The following is an 18465-nucleotide window of genomic DNA, read 5'->3' as shown; positions in this document are numbered from 1 at the left end:
AAGAAGTTGGGAGCAATTTGTTAACGTTCCCTTTCATCTTAAAGCGATAGTTCACCCTAAAATGAGAATTAAGTCATAATTTACTCATCCTGGTGTTGTTGTGACGTCGTCATTATGTTGTGGCTGACGACAAAACATGAAATGTCTCTGTACTGTATGTTGTAGCCAAACATATTTAGTTTCATATTTATGTTTAAATATTATAGGCTATTATTTTTTATTTAATCAATGTTGATTATGAAAGTGAGCATGCAGCATGAGAAACATATGATACATTATGAGATGTGCAATATGTCTAGAGACATGGAGTAGACATGATTTTGACCACTTCATTGAGTTTTGTTTCGTTTTGTATAAATTGTAGGCCTATCTTAATTTTGATCAATGTTTTATCAAACAATTACCTGTATTTAATTAATAAGAACCAAATATATAGCAGACAATGTTAGGCGCCGGCACGATCAATTGCATTCCACGTAATTGTTATAACCAAACACTGGGTTCAGCCCAGTGGCGTGACTAGGTTTTCTGGGCCCCCTAACAGATTTTTGTTATAAGAACGTTCTCCCAATATTCAGTGTTGGTTCTGGGAACATCTTGTTTTCTTGACATTAGAGGAACGTGTTTTAAAAGGTATGATGTTCCACAAACGTTCTTTCAACTTAATTTTGATTAACAATTTAACATTCCAAGAACATAAAAATGTCGTTAATATGTTATTTAAAAATTAGTATGATGTTCAGCCACAGTCTTAGATGAAATCAACTGAAGATATTAAATCTGTGAAGATCTCAGCAGAGGAGGAGTAAACAACTCCACAAACAGCATTACCACTGTCAATTGCATTCCACGTGAACTGGAGGGCGCCGAAACTCAGCTTGTGCCTCACAGATTTGAGAAATATAGGCTATTATAGAAAGCTTGAAATGTCTACCTTTAAACAAAACTATTCAAAACAAAAAGAAATAGGCTACTCTCTAGTTATGTAATAATCTCTCTGGCGTTCATGGCGAGTCCGCATCATCAACTTCATCTTTGCAGAGACACAGAAAACTCTGGAACGTTAACAGTCGGTTCTGAGCACATGGTTAGCATATAATGTGCCGTGATTAGGGTGCATGCTGGTAATGCTGAGATGATTGAAATACCAAGTATATGTTATTGTATGTGTTTCATGTTGTACTTTATTTGTGAATTCTGTGTTTGCGTTTATTTTGTGCCGATTTGAGTGTGAGACATGAGATTCGTATATGACGTCATGATGTAGTCAAGTGAACTTTAACTGGATATATAGCATGAATGAAATTGAACTGTTTACATTTCCAGCACATAAATTAAAGCTGTTTTGAAAAGTGTGACTGTGTGCATTTGTCTTGATCTACATCATTTGTATTCATTTATGTTGAAATTGATTCATTATAATGCAACGGAGAAGCATTGCTTGAAGATGTATTCATTTAATATCATCCATTACAGGAGTAGGCTATTACACAAACAGCTGTCATGCACCTTGTCCATTCCAAATGTTATGGATATTTGTTCCAATATAGAGCTCATTATAATCTTTGAGACTGCGTAGAGGCTGTTATATTGTGAAAAAATGACCCCCCCTCATGAAACATTTGTCCTTATTTGTGACTATATTCACCGTTATGCTTTTAAGTTTCTACTTTAAAGTGTCCTTAATCGTTTTAAAGTTTATTACAGGCTCAATTATTTTTCTTTTCCTTCACTAGAAGATAAAGGCCCGGTTTCACAGGCCCGGTTTCACAGACATGGTTTGGATTACAGGTTTTTTCTTCATGTGCTAATGTAGTGTAACACTGTTAAGCCCCTTTCACACAGAGATTCCGGAAAATACACGGATAAAGTGACCCGGGATTTGACCCGGGTTCATTTGATTTTGGTTCATTCACACTGCCAGTGATTTTCCGGAATCAGAGAGCGCGTTCACACACAACCCGTGTATGTCCCGGAAAGACACGTGACATCGATGTGACTTGTAATGTCTCAGCAGCGTCTTCAGTTTGCTTATGAGCTGCGAAACCACGCTTGTGCATTTATTTCTCTGATTCGATCATAAAATTGCGCATTTCGTACCGTTTCACAGCTGGCGAACGATCCCGGCTTCAGCGTCATCACTACGACACGGCATTATTACGGCTTTTGTTCACACAGCGCGCGTTCCGGGACTGAACACGGCAATGTTACTAGGTCCCCAACCCGGCATCGATCCCGGCATTAAACCCGGGTCATGTTTGCGTTCACACAGAAGGCGTTCTGGCAATTTGCCGGCAATTTCCCGGGTTCAATGCGCTGTGTGAAAGGGGCTTTACACTAACATCCTTTTGTTCAATCTGTAGTCACCTTTTTTTTTTTTACCCAAAAAATTTAAAAAGTGTGAATTTTGTGATTAAGGAAATATTAAATGCTAACTCTAATCGTATCTTATTATCGGTTTACCATGTGTGGCAACCACAGGGACAAAGGACACTATATGTTAGATGTTTTAATTTAGACTACGCCACCCTGGGAATTTCACCCAGAGAATATTACCCACGCACAGGTTCCCCACTAATTCCCCACTAATGACAGAAAAGCATGGAGACATGTATTTATACAAGATTACAAAAAGGATTTGATTATAATTTATAATAAAAGGACATACACAGGAAAAAGGGAACAAGCTTCAATTAGTCAAATACAAAAAAAGAAAAACACACACACACGATTTCCTAAGTCAAAAGGGCCACAGCTCCTGAAAAAGAACTCCACACCAATACCACGCAGAGAAGAAAAGATTAATCAGAGGTTATACAAGCTAATAGGTGGATGGCCAATACTCATCCACCTAAAGGCCTTAATCTTCAACCCTAAGGCCCAATCGAATAAAGAAAACAAATTCAAGGATCTTTTTACCAAAAATCAACGAAACAAAGTAGTATTTATGTTTTTCACATAAATCCACACTTCAACTGAATAAACAATAAGAAAAAAATATCAATTCACAAACATTATATTCACCAAGAAAAACAAATCAAAACATGAAGTTATACAAAAGAAAACACAAAAAATGAAAACCACAAATGACTCTTTCTGCCAAACAAAATATCAAAAACAAAAAAAGATAAATTTGAGGTCTTATAATAAGATGGGCAAAATCTCCTTTGAGGAAGTGTGTGTTAGCAGAAAATATGAAGATGATGTAATGAAGCACAGCAGTATCAAAACATTGTATCAGCAGTGTCAAACTGGCCTATGACAAAACAGCAGTGACATTGCACGAACTGTAGTTCTCCTGAAATTCATACAATTGGTTAAGACAATCCATATATGCACATATTCATTTTAAAAGGAGAAATTAGATGTGACCTACCGTAGCTGCGGGGCCAAGCACCCAAAAGGACATCCCCTCAATAGTTTAACGCAGTCGTCGTTTACGCACCAACGAGCGAACTAACAAAACAAATGCAGGAGAGTTGCCATCTAACCAGTTGCTACACTTTAATAAGGCGACAACAATAAATTAAAACCTGTCATACCCACACCTGAAGTCCACAGACGCCCGCACAACAGCCATCCAAGTGACGCAAAAAAAAAAAAAAACACGTTGGTAATGAAATGCAAATGGGAAGTTGTTGTCCGTCCGGAACAGTCACAACCGCGTGCAGCAAACAATAAGGCGAGAATTCCCAAAAGACGCGCTGGGAGCAGACAAGCGAGCGTTCAGAAGACGCGCACGTCGAGCCTAAAATGCCAGCGCAGGTGAATGACGTCACATGATTTAGGAATAAGGACAAATGGGCTTTCAGATCATTATGCCACACATGGTACTTTTAGTTAAGATCTATTCATGGATTTCATCCGGTCCCTTTCCACAGGTGTATTAATCAAGCACAATGCAGTCTGCATTCATAATCTAGGTGTGCTTGATTTTATACACCTGTGGAAAGGGACCGGATGAAACCCATGAATTGGCTAATGTTTATTGAAGTTACTATACCTGGGGGGTATTCCAGAAAGCTTGGTTAACTTACCATTTGGTAAATCATAACCTCTGGGTTGATTTACCCCAAACCCGCATACCATGAGTATGTCGGTTCCAAAACACCTGAGAAGAGTTAGTTTAATTAACCTCCTATTGGTAACCCAGAGTTAATGCGCGCACACGGCGAGTACATAAAGACATTTTCAATGGATCACCGATTTCAGGAGTCACCATGGAAACCCAGGGAGAAAAAAAGCGAGCTACATATTTCGGTGAAACTGAGTTGGAGGTTTTAATGCTTGCTCATGAAGACTATAAGCTCATTATAACAAAAATAACAAAAAAGCAATACTGCTGCATCAGCAAAAGAAAGAGAGTTGGCTTGGCAAAAAATAACGGACTGAGTAAATGCATGAGTTTATAAAATTATAAATGGGCTATTTTCCCCTTTCATTGTGACGCAAAAATTCTTTGGGGCATGTAGTAAAAATAGACAAGTATTTACTTGTTGGCCTCCATACATTTCTTAATATTACTGTAGTAATGCACATAATTGGCTAGTATGTTGGCTTCTTGTTTTATCAGGTGTAATCCTTCTGGAGCCAGAAGAAGTGTGAGCTAAGTCAAAATGAAACACAAAAACATTCTCCAGCAATGTAATTTAGTATTTAATGTAGCCTAATTTAGTTTTCTATACATAGCCAATAGAAAGAAGGCCGAGGCCCGTAAAACAGGTGGGGGTCCACCTCCCCCCAGCTGCCCAGGAGCTGGCACTGTCCCTTAATAAAGGGTGACCTGTGGTCGATGGGATTCCAGGGGCAGTTCATCGGACTCAGCAACCAAGACAAGTGGCTTAGTAAAATGTAGGTGTACCATATTAATACTTATGATTTATTGATGTTTTCACTGTTTTTGTCAGTGTTTTAATAAAGAAAATCATCAACACTGTCACCATTTTAAAAAGGCATTTTGAATGCATTTTACAGTCATTGATTCACTTGTGCAGTATGCATGCTGCTTTGACTGCATATGCTGTATACTGTAATCTTATTACTAGTACTCTTAGATGTTCCTAATGTCCTTCTTTATTAGTTGTATTTGTTTAAGAATATACATTGAGTATTGAATATGCATGATTATATTATTGGTTTAATTATCTTGCAGTTGCTGATGGCCACATTGTATTATTGGATCCTCCTGCAACACCACACACTGTCACAGTTGTAAGTGATTATTGTCTTTAGGTTTCTGTTTGCTAGACCAAGCATTCCTTATTTTTACTGTAGGCTGACGATGAAGAGACCACTTCTGCTGTGACAGAAACAGAAAATGTGGGAAGGCCCATAGAGGTATGATGCATAGAATGCATTCCCCCTTTTTTGCATTAGAGAATAAATAAATTGTCATTGTCATTTTACAGAATATGGCAGGAGATTTTAATACAGATGAGGGTCCATCTACCTCCACACAGAATCTTAGCAGTGTAAGAAATGTTCTGCAGTTCTCCTTCCTCATTTAAATATTTGGTCTGTGTTTGTATTACAGACTTTCAGTCATGTTTAATTATTCTGTCTTTCTAGTTGCCTGCCAAAGAGCTGTATAAGGTCCACCTTCAAAAGCAAATCAGAAAAAGTGACATGGAGATGGACCTTATACAGCTTCAAATGGAGGAGAAAAGGCTTAACCTAAAAAAGGCCAGACTTGAATTGCTGGAGCACCAGCTTAAGGTGGGAAACAGTATGTGAACATTAATCTGTCATTTGTTGTTGAATGAAATCTAAAGCAATAAATACAAATGTATTTTGTTACAGGAAATAAAGAAACAATGAACAACACTTGACTGTTAACTGGTTTTAATTAAAGTGATTTTGGCAAATCATGTCTCGTACCACCCTGCCATCTCTTTGGTCTACTGGGTTCACTGGGGGTTCCTCTTGGCAATCTTCAAGAGAAGGGGGGGGCCCTCTCACCTCTCAGTGTGGCAATGTTGTGAAGAACAACACAAGCAGCTGTGATGTCACATGCCCTTTCTGGGCAGACCCTGAGCCCACGCAGGCACTGAAACCTGCCTTCAGGATGCCTATGGTCATTTCCACCTTGACCCGTGTTCTGCTGTGGGCCAGGTTGAATTGTGCCTGTGGTCCAGGCTCAGGTTCAGGGTAGGGTGTCATCATATACTGTAGGGCTGACAAGGGTACCCTCTGTCCCCCAGCAAGTAACCATTGAAGTGTCATATAAAGGTAGTTAAAGTGTATAATTGCATAAAAAAAAAACAAAAAAAAAACATTGTGTAAGGCAAAACATACCCTGTTGAAATTTGTGGCACAATGATGACTCCCTAAACATTCTGGCATCATGTACAGACCCTGGCCATTTGGCTTCAACATTAGGGGTTGCATCACATATTACCTAGTTAGTGGGGACCAGTAATGAGGGTGATTTAATGGTTTAAACACCCAAACATTTAGCACCCAAAAAATCTATTGTCATCTGCACATTGATGCTATGGATTGACTTCCTATTAACATAGTTTCCTTCATTGACTGAAGGAGCTTTAATGGGAATGTGGGTTCCATCAATGGTGCATTGGGAACCCTGAAATTGAAAGTTATATAATTAGAAACATTTAAAATTATTGTGACTGTATACAGTATGAATAAATTAAGTAGTGCTATGTAACTAAAATGGTCTTTCATAGAATACCATAGAATGGACAAACCCGCCACTCTGTGGAATTCCTCTTTAATGACCCTCAGTGGTTTATGGCCAGGGAACTGCACAAAAGTGTGTAGGAACCGTTTGAGTGCAATGTACGAACAGCCCTACACACAGTTGCCTTTCCCACATGCTCTGCATCGCCTATTGTATACAAAAAACTCCCCGTCGCAAAAAAGTTAAATAAATGGAGTTAAATATTTAACTCCATTATCTTCGTTTAATAAATTAACGATTCTTTTGAAAAACGGTAAATATTCATTTGGATACGAAAACACATCGATACGTGGTTGTATCACCCTCATGGCGGAAAAGATTTCGTATTATCCCTGCTTCCACATCCACTGGATCGTCTTCAAAAGGGCACGCCATGCTCCGTCACCTCTCTGAAACAAACTAACCCTGGAACATAACCTGCTACCGAGCAGGTTATCTTCAGAGAGTAAGTTCCTATGGTTACATACATACCCAGAAAGTTACCTCCGTTTTTGGAACCGAAAGTTGAGGTTATCCACTAACTTACCCTTAAACTTACCCGGGTATGTCACATAACCTGCTTTCTGGAATACCCCCCTGTACCTACTTAAGACACAGAATAGATGAAGTTATTGTTTGGAGGCTTAGGGAGCTGGGGAATGGCTGAGTTGGGAGGAATGAGGTATGATCCGGGAGGTGCAGGAAGTGACGTGGATGAAGGAAATGAGATTGAGGTAGACCAGGGGGGCAGGGTTTCATATTATTTTGAAGTTTCCCCGGGCGCCGCCATTGGCTAGCGGACCATCACCTGCTGTTAGCATCCCATTGACTCCCATACATTTTGGCGTCACTTTGACAGCGAATAACTTTACATCTGAGGCGTTTAAAGACTCCATTTGTCCATTATTTATTTCTAAAGAAACACGAAAATGTATAAAAGGCTCCATTACCTTGTATCTTACGTTATGGCCCCGTAGATGCAGTTTTTGTAAAAATAGGCTAACGATTGCGTCATAACACACGACTCTCTGTCGCACAGTAGAGAGATTACCGTATGGACAAGAGGAGAAGCTCGCGGGCAATCGGGGGGACGTGGAGGCAAAATGACAAAGTAATTAATCAGAATACTTAGCAAAAGTTTCTCCTGCTCCTAGCTCATAGACAGCTCCTACTCACACTCTCCGTCTCTGCAAGTTTCGGAAGGGAATGATTCAGATTTCTCTTGGTACAGCTACTAGTAGATAGACGGGTTGCTCACGTCACATCTACGTCGTCAAGCTCATTTTGAGTCTGCGCAGTACGCTCGACCATCAGGAAGTTAGTGCTTCTAATTGACTTCACTTGTCTCCGTTGAATCCAATGGGGTCGCTGTGTCCAGTTTATATACTGTCAATGAGGTAGACACGGGTAACGAGGGAAATTCAAACAACGAAGAATGGAGGATAGTGAATCGGAAAAAAATGAAAAGAAAGCAGAGAGAATCTGATGGAGATAAGGGAGAGGAACAACAAAGTTCAGAAATTAAAGTTATTCTGCGATTTCAATCTCCTTGTACATCAAATCCCTTGAAGGTTAGTGATGCTATTCACAAGCTGGTAGGTGACGTGCGGTTTGTTAAAACTTTACGAGATGGGAATCTACTGATTATATGTAGAGATATAGTACAGCAGCATGGATTAATGAAATGTAAATCATTGCTTGGGAAAGAGGTTAGGCCACAAGTTTGGGAAGATAGAGGGAAGGTTATATGGGCAGGGCTGGACTGGTAATCTGGCATACCGGGCAAATTTTTGCTTTTTGGGCCGATACATCTCATACTTTTTTTATTTATTTTTATGGCCCATAAAACTCGTACATCGGCGGCCCATTCGGTTTGTTTTGTTTAATTGACAGCGCTGGGTTAGTGGCAGTGCCGATGTAATGTATTGGTCAAAAAAAGTAAGCGTTAGTTTTTTTTCCACTGACAGACCGGCCCATGAAACGCGTAGATCAGCGGCCCATTGGTTGTTTTCTTGATTGACACTGGGCTGGCCCAATCACATCTTTAAACGCCTCCCCCTTTGGGCTTTGAGTGAGCGTGTAGTGTCAAGTGTGTAATCTGTCAATAGTCTGAGAGATGGAGAAGAAACGCAAGGAATGTGCAGAGAAATAGCGTGAAAAATAGACACAGGCCCTTCAAGCAGACGCTGTAAAATGTGTCAAAATATATATGTTTTCTGCAGCAGCAGGACCTTCATCAGCTCCCGTGGCTGATGAGGAGGATAGTGAGGAGGATCAGGAGAGAGATGAGAAAGTGTAGAGTCCGCAGTAAGCAGAACTACTTTCAAAACACTTTGGCTATGAGTGTAGGAACCCATTACCTAGTTACGCATTATTTCCACATCTGCATTGTTGACGATTACAGCAATTTACTAGAAGTTTAATGAGACGCTTTTGTATCCATGTTTTTCCGTCAAAATAAAAGCTTGATGCAGTTTCCGTCAAAATAAAAGATCATGTGCTTATCTCTTTCAAGTTTAGAAATTAGTACAAAACTAATTATTAAAGTTTTCTTTATTTTTCAGTGCATTTGTTTTACAATATATGGCTATTAGGCTACTGTCATGAGATTAATATTATAAATATTATTATGTAGTAGTGTAATATAGACAGACACTGTTACTAAAAGAGGTTTGGTTTTTTCTTTGTTTAGGCCTAATTTGCACACTGAAAATGGGTTGGAGCTTTTAATTTTGAACTCTCAAACTGCACCAGATTGATGAATTTAACATTAAAATGCACAAAAGTTAGAGGGACAGAGGTCCACCCACCACAGTTTTACCAAAGATCCTGTGAGAAACACTGGTATTGCTATGCCAATGCAGCTTATAGCTTGTTTTTTGGATGCATCACTGCGGAGTATAGTTCAATTGTATTAATCAATTTTGTACTTATTTCATCTGTTAACTCTCACTCGTTCCTACTCACTCATTACATGGCATTAGTGGTTTTAATGAATAGGAGTTGAACATATTCAAGGGCGTGCAAAGATGGGTGGTGTTTATGATCATATGTAGTGGGCCAGTCTGGGCCAAAATGCCAGGGCCGATTTTCTGTCCCAGTCCAGCCCTGGTTATGGGTGTAATATCTGGAGTGTCAACTGAGATAACTGAAGAAGAAATTAGGGTTAATGTCAGAGGAGTGCGAGTATCGAGAGTTAAACGTTTACCTTTCACAAGAGATGGTGTTAAAGGGCCTAGCCTGTCTGTATTGTTGACGCTAGAGGAAGACAAAATCCCTGAAAGAATTAGAATTGGGTATGTCAGCTATATAGTAAGGCCATACTGTATATCCCTCCCCCAATGAGATGCTTTAAATGCCAGCGTTTTGGGCACATTGCAGCAGCCTGTAAAAGTAAACTCCGTTGTGCCAAATGCGGAGGGGAACATGAATACGGGAAATGTGAGAGGGGAGTTAAAATCAAATGTTGTAATTGTGGAGGAGAGCATAGTGCTGCCTACAAAGGATGTGATGTACATAAAAAAGCGGTTCAAATTCAGACCGTGAAGGTAAAAGAAAAGCTTACATACGTTGAGGCAATTAGAAAGGTAAAATCTAATGACAGCAATAGTAGACCAGCACTTGTGACTCAACCCCCAGTTCAAAGCATAAATAAATGCTGCAATGTTACCAAGGATACACTTATTGTGGAAAAGAGAAAGTTTGTAGCGTTGATGGTAGAAATCATTAACTGTTCTGCTCAAGCATGTAGCCGAACAGAGAGAGCTAAGATAATTGCAAAAGCGGCAGAAAAGTATTTGGAAATGGAAGAGATGTCAGTAGAGATCATTAATGCAACACTTATAACGGGGATATCAGATACACAATCAACATGTGGTGGTGGAGATTAATGATGCTAACCATTCTACAGTGGAATGCGAGGAGTCTAATTGCAAACGGACAAGAACTAAAGCAGCATATTCAGGAGCAATCAGTTAAACCTAACATTATTTGCATTCAGGAATCCTGGCTAAAACCCTCACTTGAATTTACATTGTATGGCTATACAGCAGTGCGTAAGGATAGAACCCTTGCTATGGGTGGTGGAGTAGTCACCTTTATCCAACATGGTGTGAACTATAGAGCTATCAACAGTAGTGAAGAGCTTGAGATAATTATAATTGAGGCATGAGTCAATAAAACAAAAATTAGAATTATAAACTTTTATAATCCTTGTCAAAAAATAACTAGGGACATGTTGGAGAGTGTATGTGATGTGGAAAACTCCAAAGTTATAGTATGTGGAGATTTTAATGCATATAATACCCTGTGGGGATGTGCTAGAACAGATAGAGATGGGTATATCATTGAGGAGTTTATGGATGATAATCAGTTAGTGTGTCTAAATGATGGAAGAGGTACTAGGTATGATGTAGCTCATGGTGTAGAATCTGCAATTGATCTTACTTTTGTGTCGCAACAACTAGCAGGTACTTGCATATGGGATGTGAGCAGTGATAATGCAATGGGCAGTGATCATTATCCTATCTGGATTAAAATAAGGAGTCAAAACATTAGTTTTGAAGAAAATTGGATTTCAAGATGGAGAATGAAAAGGGCCAATTGGGGGCTGTATAATTTTAAAACAAGCAGCAAATTAATTGAAGTTATGCCAAATTTGAGTGATGACATTGAGGAGTTGAATAATATGATTATTAACATAATATATGAGTCAGCAGAGGAAACAATAGGTAAAACATCTGGAGCAAAGAAGAAGAAAATGGTACCATGGTGGTCTGATGAGTGTAGAGAGGCTGTTAAAAACAGGAATAAAGCCTTTAAAATTGTTAAATCTAATCATTCATTTTATAATTTATTGGAGTATAAAAGAGCACAGGCAAAAGCCAAAAGAATCATAAGAGAAGCTAAAAGGAAATATTGGAGAGATTTTTGTAGTAATATTGGGACAGGAATAAAAATTAATGACATATGGGGAATGATCAGAAAGATGGGTGGCATAAGAAGGGACTTTTCACTACCAGTATTAAGAGATAATTGCACTGAGGCAGTAACCAGTAGAGAAAAAGCTGAGATGCTTGCAAAATCCTTTGTAAGGATACATAGCTCACAGAACCTCTCCAGTGAAGAGCTAGTTATAAGAAAGAGGATCATTGAAGAAAATAAAGATATGCTGGGGATGAAAATGGTGGGGGAGAGTTCACTAAATGCAGATTTCACACTGTTTGAACTAAAAAGAGCATTGATAGGTGTTAAAAATACCTCACCAGGGAGAGATGGGATATGCTATAAAATGATTGAAGAAATATCTGATGAGGCAAAAAATTTGATACTGGTTTTATATAACAAAATTTGGGAACGAGGAAAACTGCCTACTGGGTGGAAACACTCAGTAATAGTCCCTATAGGGAAACCAGGAAAGGATAAAACGAATGTCAAAAGCTACAGACCAATAGCGTTAGCGTCTAACCTATGTAAACTCATGGAGAGGATGATTACTAAAAGGTTAGTGTACAAATTAGAAAGCAGAGGGCTGATCACACCATATCAGAGTGGATTTCGTAATGGAAGAACAACTATGGATCCTGTAGTCTGCCTGGAGAATGAGATACGTAAAGCACAAGTTAACAAAGAATCTGTTTTGGCAACCTTTTTTGATATAGAGAAGGCTTATGACATGCTGTGGAAGGACTTTTAATTAAGTTGAATAAAATGGAAATAGGAGGTAAAATGTTCAACTGGATCAAAGATTTTTTAAAGGGTAGAAGGTCAGGATAGGGTCTGAGTCATCAAGCACATACACAATAGAAAATGGCACCCCACAAGGTAGTGTATGCAGTCCAATTCTGTTTAATATAATGATTAATGATGTGTTTGATGGAGTGAACCAAAGGATAAACAGGGCATTATATGCAGATGATGGAGCATTGTGGGTAAGGGGCCGTAATATTGACAATTTACAGCAAAGGATGCAAACAGCAATTAGTCAGGTTGGAAAATGGTCATTTGACTGGGGGTTCCACCTGTCAGCTGTCAGTGGAAAAAACGCAATTCATCTGTTTTTCTAAGAAAAGGGTAAAACCCACAATAGATCTTAAGATATATGGACAATCTCTCAAACAGGTTAATGACTTAAGATATCTTGGTGTGTGGTTTGATAGTAAACTTACTTTTAAAAATCATGTTCAGAAAATGGTAGACAAATGTAAGAAAGCAATCAATATTTTAAAGTGTCTTTCAGGGTATAACTGGGGGGCGTCAGGCTCTTCTTTGAAAAGAATTTATATTGCATTAATCCGATCAGTGTTTGACTATGGAAGTACAGTCTACAAAACAGCAGCAAAAACTACATTAGCTGAACTGGACAGGGTGCAGGCCAAAGCTCTCCGGCTGTGTAGTGGAGCCTTCCGAACATCACCTATCCCAGCGCTGCAAGTAGAAGTAGGGGAGATGCCTTTAAATCTTAGGAGGTTAAAACTTTCTCTTGCATATTGGGTAAACTTACAAGGGCATGAAAATACACATCCTACAAAACCGGTGTTAGAAGAATGCTGGGAATATGGTCGCATTGTGAACAGTAGTTTTGGATGGAACAGTAATAAAGAGGCAGCTGACATGGGAATCAGTACTATACCTTGCAGCAAAAATGTTAAATTGAGCACAATTCCACCTTGGTTTTTCTGCTATCCTGTAGTTAATTTAGAAGCTAAAAATATAATCAAGACGGGATTGTATCAAAGTGTACAGCAGTACATAGAAGTAATGTATGATGACATGACACAGTACAAATATTTACAGATGCATCCAAAGAGCCAGCAGGTAAAACAGGTGTGGCGGTATACATTCCTAAATATAAAGTTATAATACAAAAAAGAACCTCAAACCACCTCTCAATCTTCTCTGCAGAGATGATGGCCATCATAATGGCACTACAGTGGGTAGAAGAAGTGAAGCCATATAAATCTGTTATTTGCTCATGTCCTCCCTAACTAGCATTCAGACTGGGAAATCTGCATGCAGACAGGATCTTTTAGATGAAGTTCATCAGATGATTTTCAGGATAACTCAACAGAAGCTAATATTACAGTTTACTTGGGTTCCGGGCGCACACGGGCATTGAGGGCAATGAAAAGGCAGACGAGTTGGCAAAAGAAGCACTTAAAGCAGAGCAAGTAGAAGTACAGGTTCCACTCAGCAAATCAGAATTGAAAACAATAATTAAAGATGGTATTCATAAACTCTGGCAAGATAAATGGGATAAGGGGGGAAAAGGTAGGCATTTATATAGTATTCAACAGACTGTAACAGTTAAAAAGACCAGCTCACTTTCCTGACAGGAGGAAACCTGGTTCACCAGGCTAAGGTAAGGACATACAGGACTGAACAGCGGCTTACACACAATAGGGAAACATGAGACAGGAATGTGCCCATATTGTACGGAAACAGAAACCGTGAAGCATGTACTTCTGACATGTAGGCAGTACTCTGAAGAGAGAGAGATATTTAAGAGGGTAACAAAGAACTCTGTTACTTTAAGAAACCTGTTGAGTCTACCTGGAACACAGTCTACAACCAAAGCAGTGATAGAGTTTCTAAAAGAAACACAATTAGCATGAAGACTTTTGCCCAATAATTTTTTTTTTTTCTGGAGGTTTGAGCTGAAGTTGAAGCTGGAGGAGCTGAACACGCAGCGCTAGCTGAAGCTTGGGCTCTGATCTCCTTTTTTAAAATATTTTTTATATATATATATTTTTTTTTTAATATACATTTATTTATGACTTCCCAATGTGATCACACCTCAATCCAGTAGATGGCGGTAATGCACAAAGATTGCAAACTGCCAATAAAATTCACTGAAGAAGAAGAAGAAGTTATTGTTTAAAAATGAACGCTTGGTGACAGCACCTCAGGCCCTGTCCCAAATGGCACACTCCGGACTTGTGGACTTCCTCAGAGTCCACACTTTGGTGACGTCATGTAGTGCAGACCTATAGGGCCCTTGGCGCGAGTCCACGAGGGCGCATTGAGAGGTATTTTTGGGACAGACTCGCTCGGCATGCCGGAAATAACGGTCTGGTTGTTGTTGGACAGGAGAAATCACATTTTTGCGCTCCGACGTCTTATCTGCATGTCCACTACACAGCCTAATTTTACAGTTCTATATTTTGATATTATGCATATCACCTGGGCATTAGACAATAGATAAATCATGCTTATTTAAATGATGTATACAGTTGTACATAATAATACATAATGTTCCATTTTAACTAAGATTACAATTTTAAAACATAATTTAAATATATTTTTTCAATTTACAGGTTTCAATATTCATACTATGTTTACATATGACTCAGTAAAGCCCTGCCATTCGGTTCTATTTATTTAATGAATCATAATGCGATCGTATTATTAAACACGCTATTATTATGTTTGAGACATCAACCACTGGTCGATGACCATAATGTTTGTATAAACTGTAGGTAACAACTGGTAAAATGTACATTTAGGTCATAAAAACAGTAATATTTTCTTCACAGCCATGTCAACAATTATCCGTGAGTGAAATCTCCTCCCATCTGTTGTCTGATTGGCCTTTCGCAAGGATTCCTGGGTAGTTAAAGTGCGTGGAGCCTGCATCTATGCGGGCTTCGTGGAAGACCGCTTCAAGGGTACAAAGGGGGCGCTGCTGAGCACACTTCAGAGCGGTAAAATGCTGAATGGGACGGCCTACGGACTCGTAGACTCAGCGAGCACGCGCAATTCAAGTCCACGAGACCGAAAGTCCGCATGAAGTGCGCCATTTGGGACAGGGCCTCAGTGTAGGAGAGAGCGGGGCACAACCTAACGCTTTTTGACTTTCTCAGTTTGTGTAAATCTACTTATGGTTCAGAGTATTTATTTTTTCCCACATTAATTTCCCACATGTCTAGTACAATTATGTGGTACCTCATTTTTTCTTGACATACCCCGAAAGAATGGAAGTGAAATGTGACAACATGCCCCATTGGTGGGGGTACATTGTAACATGTGAGGGGCACATTGTAACATAACATATGACAGCTTAAAATGTTATCTGATCTAATAAAAAATATATACAAAACAAACAAAAATATTTTCTTAAAAAAATTCAATTAAAAAACTTTTTCATATAAAATAATGGCAATTTTTAATAATTAAATATATATATTTTTTTGAGTTTTGACTACGAAATAAATAATTAGTCATTTCTGAACATTGACTCTCAGTCTTTATTCACCTTTTCCTCACGTTTTCCCAATAAAATTAATAAAAGTATAGAACATAATAGCATATTTCTAATAGGGGCACATTGTAACGCAGTGTGACAACATGCCCCCGCCTGCACAACTGGGATTTAAACCCTGCTAGTGTCTTCTGCTAGTTAGCGAAGCATTAAAGAACTATCTCAACTGTTAAATAACATCTTGGAGATTAAAATAATATCAGATTTGTCTTATTTTAAATAAACACAAAAAATTGAGATGAAAAATTAACTTAAGTAAGAAATTTACTTTTGCTATGGTTTAATAAATGTCTATGGATATCTTCCAAAAAAAAAAAAAATTTGGCGGAATTTTTTTTTCTATATAGTGTTGATATGGCAACTAGTAAATACACAAAGTTTCGTCATCCAAGCATGTGCGGAAGTATTTAAAACAAGCGTGTTACAACTAGCCCCGCGTTAGGTTGTGCCCCGCGCTCCCCTACTTCAGGCTAATAAAGCTCATGTCACGTGTATGTGACCTGCTGCTATATCCATAAACGGATATATGCTAAGAAAAGGTTCCGGTCCAACAGAATACTGAGTCAAGTCAAGTCAAGTCAAGTTTATTTGTATAGCGCTTTTCACAATACAGATTGTATCAAAGCAGCTTCACAGTATTCAATTTAAATAATACAACAAAGTTTGTTTCAAGAGGAATTTATTGATTGATAAAATTAAATTAAATATCCCCAAAATATCCCCAACTGAGCAAGCCAAAGGCAACAGTGGCAAGGAACCGAAAAACTCCATCAAGTGACCTAATGGTGTCCTAAAACTCCATCAGGTGACCTAATGGAGAAAAAAAACCTTGGGAGAACCCAGGCTCAGTCGGGGGCCAGTTCTCCTCTGGCATTTATGAGCTAGAGGCCGGATTGTAGTTTGAACTGTGGGATTATATGAATGCCTGGCTGAAGAGATGCGACTTTAATCTAGTTTTAAACTGGGAGAGCGAGTCTGAGCAACGAACAGTATCAGGAAGACTATTCCAGAGTTTTGGAGCCAAATGTGAAAATGCTCTTCCTCCTTTGGTGGTTCTGAATATCCTATAGGTATGACCAAAAGCCTTGAATTTAGTGATCTTAAAGAGCGCGATGGATTATAGGGCGATAGAAGATCCGTTAAATAGACTGGAGCTAAGCCGTTTAGGGCTTTATAAGTCAGTAGCAATACCTTGTAATTAATACGGAACTTTATAGGTAACCAATGCAGTGATGATAAAATCGGTGTTATATGATCATATTTTCTTGATCTCGTAAGAACTCTAGCGGCGGCATTTTGGACTAACTGTAGCTTGTTTATTGAGGATGCAGGACAACCAGCTAATAAAGCATTACAGTAATCCAGTCTCGAGGTCATGAATGCATGAACTAACTTTTCTGCATCAGAAACTGATAGCATATTACGTAGCTTAGCAATGTTTCTAAGGTGGAAAAAGGCTGTTTTTGTAACATATGAAATATGATTTTCAAAAGACAGGTTGCAATCGAGTATAACACCCAGGTCTTTTACTGTAGCGGATAAAGTAACAGGACATCCTATGATGTTAAAGTTGTATTGTGCGAGGTTTTGTGGGCGGTTTTTTGAACCGATAAGTATTACCTCTGTCTTGTCTGGATTTAATAAAAGAAAATTACGCGTCATCCAATCTTTTATATCTTTAACACACTCTGTCAATTTGGAAAATTTAGCGTTTTCATCCGGCCTTGATGAAATATATATTTGAGTGTCATCAGCATAACAATGGAAACTAATTCCATGTTTCCTTATAATATTTCCAAGTGGCATCATATATATTGAAAATAACAGAGGGCCTAACACAGATCCCTGCGGCACTCCATAGTTTGAGTGATGTCTGTGTGTTTTTCTTCCGTAGCCTATAGTTTACTTAAATAACCGGTTATAAATCACGAAAATGGCTGCGCCAACAGGTTATGGGCCCAGGAGAGATTCAGGTAACCGATGGAGTAGATTGTATTTCGACGGAGATGAAAAGAACTAGTGCACACTGATCTAGCTGGTCCTATTGACCCAGTAGCTAAAGCCAGTTTCAAGTATGCGTTGGCATTTACTGATGACTATGGTGCAGTGTTTGTGTATTTTCTTAAAGCTAAGAGTGACACTGTGAAAGCTACTGAAAAGTTCCAAAAGTGTTTCAGTCTCTATTAAGCAAGAACTGTATTCGACATGAGACCTCAGCACCATATTCACCCCATCAAAATGGGACTGCTGAGAGAATTTGAAATGGCAAGATGTATGCTCTTAGAGAGCAATCTACCCAAGATGTTGAGGACGTATGCTGTAATGACTGCTGCAGTAATTCGCAACAGGTGAATTAAACAAACCCCAAACTATTCACTGCTCAATTATTTTTATTTTCCTTCACTAGAAGATAAAGGCCCGGTTTCACAGACAGGGTTTAGATTACAGGTTTTTTTTTCATATGCTAATGTAGTGTAACACTGTTACACTAACATCCTTTTGTTCAATCTGTAGTCAAATTTTTTTT

At 38.7% G+C, this 18465-nt stretch overlaps 2 protein-coding genes and 2 long non-coding RNA genes across 5 annotated transcripts in view; 2 read left to right on the top strand and 2 right to left on the bottom strand.

Moving 5' to 3' along the window:
• The window catches only part of LOC309511568 (tripartite motif-containing protein 16-like), a 27494-nt gene extending 25245 nt beyond the window's left edge, over window positions 1-2249 (bottom strand). The window contains exon 1 of the mRNA XM_082186848.1: window positions 2101-2249. Coding sequence (XP_082042974.1) covers window positions 2101-2139 — 39 coding nt within the window. The 5' untranslated portion in view covers window positions 2140-2249. The remainder of the gene's footprint in view (window positions 1-2100) is intronic.
• The window catches only part of LOC309512307 (protein phosphatase 1 regulatory subunit 27-like), a 6225-nt gene extending 2271 nt beyond the window's left edge, over window positions 1-3954 (bottom strand). The window contains exons 1-2 of one of the 2 annotated variants that reach the window (XM_082187813.1): window positions 3543-3954; window positions 3377-3456 (exon numbers count right to left, since the gene is read on the bottom strand). The gene's annotated coding sequence lies outside the window, so the exon portion shown is untranslated. The remainder of the gene's footprint in view (window positions 1-3376; window positions 3457-3542) is intronic. The other variant, XM_082187814.1, reaches the window with a different exon arrangement.
• On the top strand, window positions 442-18465 carry LOC309512938. The gene is made up of 2 exons (XR_014211227.1): window positions 442-1759; window positions 18369-18465. It is a non-coding gene; the product is annotated as an uncharacterized lncRNA (long non-coding RNA).
• LOC309476815 lies at window positions 4881-5716 on the top strand. Its single transcript, XR_014198379.1, has 3 exons — window positions 4881-5337; window positions 5409-5471; window positions 5569-5716. It is a non-coding gene; the product is annotated as an uncharacterized lncRNA (long non-coding RNA).

Source organism: Leuciscus leuciscus (genome assembly GCF_965113295.1).
Source record: "Leuciscus leuciscus genome assembly, chromosome: 1".
NCBI lineage: Eukaryota > Metazoa > Chordata > Actinopteri > Cypriniformes > Leuciscidae > Leuciscus > Leuciscus leuciscus.
The sequence above is the reverse complement of the archived record's forward strand: the minus strand, read 5'-3'. Positions and strand labels throughout refer to the sequence as shown.